General features: G+C 37.0%; 1 protein-coding gene across 1 annotated transcript; it reads right to left on the reverse strand.

Moving 5' to 3' along the window:
- Positions 1 to 6,425: 6,425 nt before the first annotated feature.
- On the reverse strand, positions 6,426 to 7,068 carry LOC141654975 (protein FAR-RED IMPAIRED RESPONSE 1-like). The gene is made up of 2 exons (XM_074462081.1): positions 6,969 to 7,068; positions 6,426 to 6,925 (listed from the first exon to the last, which is right to left on the reverse strand). The coding sequence occupies exons 1-2, from the start codon at positions 7,066 to 7,068 to the stop codon at positions 6,426 to 6,428; spliced, it is 600 nt and encodes a 199-aa protein (XP_074318182.1).
- Positions 7,069 to 11,735: the final 4,667 nt, after the last annotated feature.

The raw sequence follows: 11,735 nt of genomic DNA on the forward strand, positions 1-11,735 counted from the left end.
GTTACACTTTTTAGCCACTGATGAAGTTCTCCTCGTAATACCCGCCTTGTTTAAGGACCCCTTGACCGACCGTTTGATCAGAGAAGACCTTAGGAGGGGATAGGTGAGAGGATAAGGGACTTATATATCTGTTTACTCGACCTAGTAGAGACTACTCGGCCGAGTAGTGGTAACACTCGACCGAGTAAGGCATACTGGGCCGAGTATGAGAGTACTTGACCGAGTATAGCCGCTGTCGACGCGTTATTATAAAACGCAAGTTGGTAAATCTTATTCCATTTTTCAACGGTTCCCTATCTCTCTAACCCTAATACCACTCTCTCTCACCTATCACCCACCTCTCTATACACTCTCACCTAGCCTAGACTTTAACCCAAGAAGGGGGAATGGTTTATGCGTCGAGTATTCAAGTATGGATGTCATCGTTGTCGACTTCGGTCCGCGTCTCAAGGTAAGTTATCCTTTCGTTGTTGTCTTTCAGTAGGCCTTTGGGGTAGTTTTGTAATAGGATGTGGTTATCGTTTGTAGGATTCATCTCGGACTCTTGCCTGGCTAGTTGTTGGGTGCATTTTTATGGATTAGCGATAAGGTAGGGTTTCCCTACTCGGTTTACTGTTTAAATGTTATAAGATTGTGTGGTAATTGTTGTTGGTGTTGTGATGGTTGATGATGATGTTTACCAGGTGTGTCCTCGGCTGAGTGGAATCACTTGCGGGAGTGGCTTCACGCCATAGTTTCGCACTCTGTGGAACCCACCATAGAAGGGGATGTGCACATTAATGAACAGGGTTATCGCTCGTTAATGAGCGGGGCTTAGGTGGGAAAGGCTGCGGTCCCCCACTGGCGGTGAGGATTATCCGTTGCGATGGGTAATCTGGCAGGGCTACACACTTTAGTGTGTAGTCAGTTACTTTATGTGATTGGGAGTTGGAGGTGGATGATGATCAGCTGTTTGTGTTTTCGTACTTGTCTTATTTTTGGTTATTCAGTAAACTAACCCCGTATTGTGTTTTCAAAACTGTGGTGATCCATTCCGGGATGTTGAGCAGTTGGTTTAGCAGGTACAGTTGGTCTTGTTGCTTGCGGGCTTGGAAGGGAATCGAGTTACCACGCTACCGGAGTAGATGTCTCTGACACTCAAGCTTAGTAGTCTTTATAGTTATTCCTGTTGTATCTTGCCACGCTGTTCTATGTTGTAAAGACTTAAACTATTTTAGTAATTGTTCTTTTATTGTTTATTTGATCTACTACCTCGGGCAACCGAGATGGTAACACCTTCATACACTGGGGTGGTCCTTGGTAAGGCACCTTGGTATACGGGGGTGTTACACTCCTCTTTGTGGCTAAAATGATACTTTTCCCTGTTAAAGTAATACTTTTCGTCTGTTACAGTTACACTTAACATATACCTTCATTATAGTAGTAACCAATTAACTCTAACTTTATGATAAGTCCCCCTAAAACACTGTTATTTTTTCAAAAAAAAGGACCCCGTGCGGGATATTTGGAAGGCCCAAAAGCTTGGAAAAGTGTTGAAGAAAGATGAAGACATTTTTGGTGGCTGGGATAATTGGGTTGAATCCTGTTTTACACCATTTCAGCTTGACACGGACATTGTATATACCAAAATAGATAATATGTAGCATTTTAACGGACTACAATGTTTGATTTAACGCAATATATGATACAGGTCTTCCTGCCTGTCTTATCTGGTGATGGTGATCATTACAGTTGTGGCTGCATAAACTTCTTAACTGAGAAGATTGACTACCTTTACAACCGAAAATACGATGATCCAATAGAAAAGCTACCTTACGGAGGAATTGCACGTATTTCGGTAAGTTTTCGATGTCCAATATTTAGGACTTCTTTCTTATTTGTTTGAAGGTACATATTCTTAACACATAGACGTATATTCATGTTCAGGCAAACTTAATGGGGAAGTATTTGTTGTCGGAAGGTCTGTCTAAAGACTCAAAGGTTAGCGTGTTTAAGATCGTCAACATTGAGTTCAATTGGCAAGGCATCGGGTATTCCAGAAATAACTGTGGTGTTTACATGATGCTACATATGATGTTTTACCGCGGGAAGCCTTTTCAATGTGACATCGGTAAAGAGGAGGCTATGAACCTTTACCGTGCTGAGATTGCTGCGACCCAAGTCCTTTGTGACATTAACACTCAAAAGCGAGACATATTGCGTTGGATTGATGTGTTCAAAGAGGTTGCTGGGCATCCATTGACGAGGAAGTTGAATGTTGGTAAGATAAAAACAGATGGTGACATAGGGACGAGTCCCACAAAACGTGCCCGCGCTCCTTATTCTGAAGAGCTCGCCATGAAAGCGACGCCTGTTACCATGCAGACTCTATCTGGTAAAGCTCTCTCCTCTGTTAAGCGCTAGCCTCGTGGAAAGGGGGCGGTTTGGGCTGCTCGCTCCACTGCGGTATGGGGGTTACAGTACTCATGTTGTGTAGAAGCTGCTCCGGAACAACCAAGCGTTAATCAATGATATTAAAACGCAGAGAAAGGACGTTGCTGACTATTGCTTGTTAGATGACCACAATTTTGATGATCGGTCAGTTGTTCTGAATTAATAATACTCTAAAATACGCTTTCCACATTTAGTTATGTTTTAATCAAAGAGTGCTTTAATATTATAAGTGCAGTGAACAACTGGTTTAGTTCAGCTGACACGCTACGCTACAGAGAGCTGACATTATGTCCCTGGCCCCTGAAAATGTAATGTCGTTGAATGTCATCGAGTGCTGGTCGATATTGCTGAACCATTTAGAAAAAGAGGGAGTATAGCGATCTTGCAAGGATGTCATTCTTCGGTATACGTCACATGGTACTGCCATTAACCATTGCATAATAGCTTGATTATAGTGGTTGGAAATTAATGTGACATGTTGGTACTGATAAAGAACTGCTTTAAACTGATATCCACTACTATTATACCTTTGTTTGTTAGAGTTACAGTTTTCTTTGTTACAGTTACACTTTGTTAAAGTGTCACTTTCTGTCACTAGAATTACAGTTTAGTTATTTAGAGTTACACTTACGTTCGTCAGAGTTATTATTTCACTACTTGCCTGTTTACAAGTTAACACTTTAAGCATGTTCACTCCTTGCCTTTTTAGGAGCTTCTATTGGTATTTTTTGGAACGTTTTAGCAGCCAGACACACAATACGACAGTATCTATGATAAGCTTTACCAACTTTGGGACACCTTCATTGTGGACAGTGGGCAAACCGTCAACTTGAAAACGAATTTCCTTTTTGTCCCATTCTGCATCAACGACCATTTTTCATGCGTATGTATCAATTAAAAATCACGTTCGATCGACCTGCTTGACCACCAGCGGCATTCTGATTTGCAGAAGTCACCCATGGGCAAGACGGCGCGTTTAATTGTAAGTTGTCGTCCAATATCTTCTTTAAAACAATGTTTTTTCCCTGATCAGAATTTGACGTAAATTCGTACATATGTAGGCTAGTGCAGTGAGTGATTATTTGGAATCACGAGATCAAACCAGAGATAACACTAGAGAAAGAGAAATTCCCGATTTTGCGGTCCGCCAGATACCTTTTAGCGGAGGCTCACCTACTCTCAACCTACAAGAGTCTGGGTTGTTCACCCATGATGGCAATGCCATTGTATCAGGGTGTTCCTTTTCAGCATGAGAACCTAGAGAAGAAGAAAGCAAGGCATTATTTGGTGATCCAGTTAATAGCTACCCTTATTCTAGCTGACATGAACGTCTTACGTGAAGGTGTCCTGGAAAAGGTCAAAGCTTTTATTAACAACAAAGACAAATTATGGAAGGAATTACAACTCAAGCGCAAAATATCCAGGGTCGTTGTAAAAAAAAATAACAATCCAAAGCTAGTGGATAACCATTTTTTGTAATATGCCTTGTGTATGTAAATATCTTGCTGATATATGGTATCGTTGGGCGGTTAATTTTGTTAAACAATGATAGCAGATCCTTCTTGGTAGCTTTGCCTCATTTTGTAAGACAATGTCATGTTTCTAAATGATATTTATGTAGTTTTACCAAGCTTTGTCAAAAGGCTTTACTATAGATAAAGTGTAACTATAGTCATATAAACTATAACTTTAATCAGATAAAGTATAACACTAATTGCTATAACATAAAAGTGTAATTAACATTTTGTAGAATATAAAATTGTCAGGGTACTTCAATAAGTTATCTGAGAACTATGTGGGTGTATCTAACTTTGTCTTATCTAACTTTAGTTCAGACAAAGTGTAACTTTAATAATATAAATTGCAACTCTAACCAGACAAACTGTAACTCTAATCAGATAAAGTGTAACTGTAATTGGCATAACATTAAATTGTATGTAAGATTATGTATTAAAGTGATACCTCAGGCAATTCTGATTTTGCAAATTACAGTAATTTGATGTTACAATTAATAATAGTTTTGTCAAAAACATAAGACCTCAACAAAATCAGCTTTAGTACCAACGGGTATCAAATGACTTCACTGTAGCTTGATGTCTAAAGAAAAGACTTCAGTGCAGTTTGATGTTCCGTGAAAATGATACATAATACATCCAAAAAAATTGATCAGTGGAATAACTTAATATAGTTCCTATTCTAAGATGTCATCTTCTTCCTCCTCCACTTCTTCTTCATCTTCTCCCGACGATTCCTCTAATGATGGTGACAATGGTGGGTGCTCTGCAAAAGGGTTAGGGCAGTTCCTCTTGTCATGATTAGCTAATCGCTTGCAATTTTCACACATGCGTTTTGGCTTGCTTGCCAAGGCAACTGCTTTTGCCTTAAGCGACAACATTCTCTTTCCACTTCCCTTGTTTTTTGATTTTTTAGGGGGCAAAAATTGTTACCTCCTGACTAGCAAAACGACAAAGAATTTGCTCCAATTGTTGTTCTTTAGTCAATGGTGATTCTCAGGGTGATAGCTTCTCCTTAAACTCTCTAATTAGAGTAGAAAAGCTGTCGGCATCAGCCTAGACCTGGCAAAAGTAACCCGACCCGATTGACCCGACCCGAAAAGACTGACCCGAGACCCGAAGTGACCCGAACTACATCACCCGAATGTGACCCAAAAACCCGAATTGACCCGACCCGACCCGAACATGACCCGTGTTTTCTTGACCCTAACTGACCCGACCCAAAAATGACCTGATCCGAAATCACCAAATCCGAAAATGACCCGACAAAATATAACTCTAATTGAACCGAAAAGACCTGAAATGACTATTTCTCTATTATTCATTGACCCGAAAATGACCCGACCCGAAACAACCCAACCCGCTTGACCCGAAACAGACCCGACAACAAACCCGAAACAGACCCGAAACCTGAAAAGACCCGTCCTGACCCGAATTAACCTGAACTCAACGAGAGACCCGAACAGACCCGGCCCGAATTGGCCCGACCCGACCCGTTGACCCGTTTTGCCAGGTCTATAATGATCATCTTGCATTTACCCAAAAACATCCCAACTGTCTGATGAACCTTTGAGCACATTACTGACATCGCAATCTGTTTTCCATCTATTATATCAAATGTTCTCCGCTGCTTCACCATTACGATCGAACATTTTGGAGCGGATTGCATCTTTACATCATTTGTTCACAACACACTCCTCCGGTATAGTCTTCAGTCCGTTAGATGAGTAAATCCATATTACATGCCGGCATAGAATGCCTTTCCTTCTAAGCATTCTGCAGCTACAACTTGCTTTAAATGTAACTAGATCAACAATATAGAGTAAAATATTAGTTTACAGAGTTAGAAATAGTGTAACTTTAACCAAACAAAATGTAACTTTAATGAACAAAGAGTGTAACTTTATGATGTGTAACTTTAATAAAGAAAATGGTAACCGTAATGAATAATTGTGTAACTCCAACAAGTTACAGATATGTTTTACTTCAATAGACAAGTCTACCTGGGCAATACGTAACATGATAATTCCTGTCTCTGTTTGCATCTCTTACAGTTGTCACCTCTATAGAGTCTCCCTTGGCAAACCCCTTACTTTTACAAGCATCGATTGAGTACTTGACCTCTTCTTGAAATTCCTCGAATACTTTATGACTGTACACTTTCGCCCCGTACATCTCAATAGCCAGATGCGTCGACATTCAAGGGGAAGTGTGCTTGTTATCGTTGTCGACTTCTTCTGCGTATGTCTCTATTGGTCCATAGCGCTGTCAAAACACAACGAAAACTCAACTAACGTTCCCGATTTGCTCTTAAATATATTAAAGAAACTATTTTCACACTCTGATCTTTGGGTTGTCCTCATAACACTCCCCCATCTCTAGGTCCCTACAATGTGCCATAACCCACTGGTTCCTTTTAGCGTACATTTCCTTAAACCAATAAATGTTATTAACTGCGTGTTTTCTGCCTATTTCTTCTCATTTGGCATCGAACTCTGCTGCTTCAATGTCTTCATCCCATATAATGGCATTCAATTTCTTTAGAAATTCAGAATAATCGTCTCTCGTCACTCCATACTTGCTTGGCACTTTGTTCATGATATGCCACATACAATATCGATGCCGCGTTGTCTTGAACACGAGGGGTACCACATTAAGAATACCAGGATCCTGATCGGTGATAATATACTTAGGCTCCTTTCCACCCATCGCAGCCAAAAAACGGCTGAAAACCCATTGAAATGATTCCGTGTCTTCATGTGCAACCAACGCTCCACAAAACGTGACTGATCGTTTATGGTGATCTACCCCGCTGAACGGTGTAAAGGTCATATCATACTTATTGGTAGTATAGGTCGGATCGAAGGACACTCCATCACCAAAAACAGAGTAATTCCTTCTAGCGATACCGTCAGCCCATATAGCTTTACTCAGGCTACCATTAGAGTCAACAACATAGTCAAAAGAAGAACCCTTGCCTATTAACAGCCATCTCCTTAAAGTGGTCTACGAACATCTGACCGTCCCGTTCATGAATGTAGCATTTCATATCTCTGTGAAAGTTCCTAAAATCATTTAAGCTTCCAATGTTCTGAAACCCATTTACGTGTTCCTTCAGCATTTTGTAAGTCTTTGTTACTCCTATCTTCAGCTGTTAATTAATGACATACTTTTAGAAATATTTAGTGTGTGTATGGCCTAGTTTGTAAAAGTGTTTTTGAACTCAAAAACACTTTTTGGCCAAACACAACATTTTCTAAAAGTTAAACAAAAATTCTCAAAAGCTAAAAATCCATATTTTTGCCCATAGAAATAGAAGCAGATATTTGTTGTTTCTGCTTTTGAAAAACATTTTTGAAAAATTAAGCTTGAAAAACAAAAACTCATTTTTGAGAATCGAGGCCAAACATGCTCTTAAAAGTGTAACTTTAAGCAAAAAAAAAAAAAAAACTGTAATTGTAAGAAAGAAAAGTGTAATTTCAACAAACCCATAAACGTATAACTCTAACCAACAAAACTGTAATTTTAGGAAGGAAAAGTGTAACTTCAGCAAACCCTACAAAGTGTAACATTAATTCATAATACTGTAACACCAATAATTTTAGCCAAAGTAATAAATAACTAGAATACTCACCCTTGAATTATAAAGGATTATCATTTTGTGATAATCAGTTATGTTGCATGTCAACTTTTGAAACTCTCTCTCCCCTGGCGGATATGAGCACGTGGTTGTGGCCGTTGTGAAATCGGTCAATCAAAAATTCGCCATTCTTCATAAATAGCCTAATCCTAGCTTTGCACCCAACGCATCTGACTTTGTGTTTCCTAATCGAATCCTGGCGACCACTACTCTCCATTTGTCCCTTATGCGTGAATCCCTCTCGGTTGCAAACTAACTGTTTAGATTTTATTTTCCCGCCATGCCGTTTATTTTTCGTGTATTTCCGTACATCAAAACCTCAAGCAATAGCATAAATCTTATAAAATGTCACTGCCTCCTCGATTTCCAGAAATTCCTGTCCAACATATGTGGTAAACTTTTGTTCAACTTCCCTGCAAAATTCTTCCTCATTCGGCTTTCTTTTTCCATTGTCCTCAATTGTATCTGTTAATAGTCCAATGATTAACAACTCTATCTCATCAATAGTCCCGTAGAGGACACTTCATATGGGTTACAGTTACACTTTTTATAACATGTTGAAGTTACACCTTTATTTGCTAAAATTACACTTTTGTTTGTTAAAATTACACTTTTGTCTGTTACAGTTACACTTTTTATTTCATGTTGAATTACACTTTTGTTTGTCAGAATTACACTTTTGTCTGTTACAGTTACACTTTATTTGTGTTGTTGTAGTCAGTTAACTGTACCTTAATGATTATTATGTTGACTGTAATCTTAATAAAGAAAAGTGTAATTTTAACAGATTACAAACAACTGTAATTTTATCTAGGAAAAAAAATATTTGTATAGGACAATATTGTAACTTCAATCAACGAATGTATAATTTCAACAAGGATAAGTGTAATTTTAACAGATGACAAACAACTCTAATATTATCTAGGAAAAAAGTAATTGTAACGGCCAATACAGTAACTTTAAACAAAAAAACATGTAATTTTAATAAAGGAAAGTGTGACTCTAACAAATATCAAAAACAAAATGTAACTTTAACTAAAACAAGTGTAACTATATAGGACAATAATGTAACTTTAACTATATAGGACAAAATAGTTGTGATTTTAATACAATAAGTCTAACTTTAACTTTCAAACAGTGTAATTCTTTAAACGTAGAACTTCATTGATCTAGTATGACTATTATGATAACATAAAAAACCTACACTACTCTCTACATCTTTTCACTTTAACGACCAATTATATCGTGAATCATATAAATGTTCATCATATAAGCTTCAACGATGAAATATTTGTATTCTTTGAACACTACATTGTGAATCATATAAATATTAATCCTAAAAATCAAAATTGTCTAAACTAAAAATTAAAGAGTTCACATAATAAAAAAAAAAGAGCTTTTAAATAACCTAAATTACAGAGAGTTTTCATATTTAACCTAGTTTTGATATTTAACCTAATTTATTTATAAAACAAATAAGGAATATTTAACGCGGTTAAAACGAATAAAAGTTCCAATAATTACCATCGATAAAAGGTATCATCTTCAAGTCAGCCATTGTTGATGTTGGAATACGGTCTTCGTTTGGCTACTTGTTGTTGTTGGAAGTATGTTTTCGTGGTCCTCTTATTTAATTCAAGATGAAGGAAGAAAGTAGGATATTTATTTGCTAAAAATTATCGTTAGGAAGGAGGATTTTCTAAGTTGAGGTTTTTTTAAATTATGTTTTGGTGGGGTTTGTGTAGTATTGTGTTGAGGAAGGTAGTTTAAGAAGTCTGTATATTGATGTGTGTATACATTGGGTAATAGTTATTTCCCTGACGCACACACTCTCTCTCTCTCTCTCACGCTCAACCTATTTCCCTTTTTTTACACGCCTAATAAGCCTATATTTGCTCCAAATCTACATGATCTATTTAGATGATCCAAATGCTCTAGTAAAGACTTAGAGACTCAAATAATATAAGGGACTTATAAGAACTTCTCTCTCTCTCTTTCTTTCTCTCTCTCTCTCTCTCTCTCTCTCTCTCTATATATATATATATATATATATATATATATATATATATATATATATATATATATATATATATATATATATATATATATATATATATACCGACCACTCGTGAGAATAGTGAGAACATTCATACACCGTTGGATGAGGGTGACATAAAAGGCTGAGATTACACCCAATTTACCCACATCTTTTGTTTCATCCCACAAATCACTTTTAATGCTTTCCTCAATAACTCACTAACACCCGACTAAGCTATTACCATGGCCACAACCACAACCACAACCACCCATCGTCGGCAGCCACCACGACCAACACCGCTGACATCGCCATCTACCCAAGAAATCACCGACAACGTTAACATCACTAGCTACCCATCGACTGTACTAATTCACTGTCGAGCTCCGTCGTCCCCACCACCCACAAAAACAACATTCATGAAGACGACATTTGATTCAACTCCTTCTTTTAACTGGCATCTATTCAGAAATTTAACTCGCATTATAAGGAACATATCGCTTAGCTTTTGCAATGTAAATCTATTCGTAAATTTTTCGATGTTTCTGTGATTAGTTTGATATTATCAGGTAAATATTTGAGATTTGTTTGATTTTGGTGGTAAATGTTGTTGTAATCAAGTTATTGCAATTTTTTTGGTTGAATTTTTGTTGTTTTGTGATGTTGATAAAGGAGTGTGAGATCAGTTACCTTTATGAAAAATGTCAGTGGAACCCAGTTGTTAATCTTCTCATTAATTAAAGAAGGGAATTGATGAAATCATCGAATAAATTGTAGGATCTTTTAGTGTACTTTAGTAATTTTAGAATAAGGATTGTAATTTTAGTATACTGTACTATTTTTATATGTATGTTTTTAATATGAGTCATGTTATTTACGTATTTAAAATAATATTTTGCATCTCTAAGTAGTTCGTATTTTTTGTATTACACATGGGAAATATTTACCTAGAATGGAAAAAGGCGTATCTACAATATTACAAAGTGTATCTAAGAATTGGTAAAAAAAAGTGTATCTACAATATATTCTAATGTATCTAGCGACTTTAAGTGTATATAAAAAATTGTAAAAAAAATGTATCTACATTATAATAAAATGTATCTAGAATTCTTGTAAAAAGCATACTTATGATATTATAAAGTGTATCTGAGATTTAAAGAAAAAGAAAAAAAAGTGTATCTAACATATATTTTCAATGTACCTACTTCGTTCTCACCGTTCTCACCGAATGATCGTTCTCACCGGATCCTATATATATATATATATATATATATATATATATATATATATATATATATATATATATATATATATATATATATATATATATATATATATATAGAGAGAGAGAGAGAGAGAGAGAGAGAGAGAGAGAGAGAGAGAAGGGTTCTTATAAGGCCTTCATACCATATAAGGCCCTAAGTCCTTATAAGAGCCCTTGGATGGAAGGGATGGAGGGATGAGATTACATCTCATTGAAGGGTCACAATTCTCCCTCCCTAATCTCCTTCCCTAATTGTGTATAACTCTACCTAATTGTGTATAACTCTACCACCATTCTAATCTCCCAACTCACTTCCTCATTCACTCATCCTCTCTCATTTCTCACATTCACTCTTTCTCTCTCATTTTCTTCCCACCCTCTCTAAACAAAAAAAAAACCCAAGCTGATACAAAAAATCCCAAACTAAAACAAAACCAAAAAAAAACCAAAACAAAAACCAAAACAAAAACCAAAAAATAAACACAAATCCTCCACCAAAAACCAAAAAATAACAACAAATCCTACACAAATCCTCCACCACCGTCCTCCTTCTCGGTGACCACCACCACCACCACCACCGTCCTCCATTCCAACCGCCACCGCCGCACTGACGACGCACCAACACCGCGATAACAACCGTCCTCCCTCCTTTTTTTGTGTATTTCAGATCTGGGTATGGTAGGTTGTTGGTCGATTGTTATTGGTTGTTGCGGCCGATGGTGTTGTTTATGGCGGCCGATGGTGTTGTTTTTGGAGTGTGTTTATTTGTGTTGGTTTTGTGACTGATGGTTTTCGAATTTTTTTTTTAAAAAAAAAATTTCTGTGTTTTCGTTAATTGGATTTTTTTTA

The sequence above is a fragment of the Silene latifolia genome, chromosome 1 (genome assembly GCF_048544455.1).
Source record: "Silene latifolia isolate original U9 population chromosome 1, ASM4854445v1, whole genome shotgun sequence".
In the NCBI taxonomy this organism is placed as follows: Eukaryota; Viridiplantae; Streptophyta; class Magnoliopsida; order Caryophyllales; family Caryophyllaceae; genus Silene; species Silene latifolia.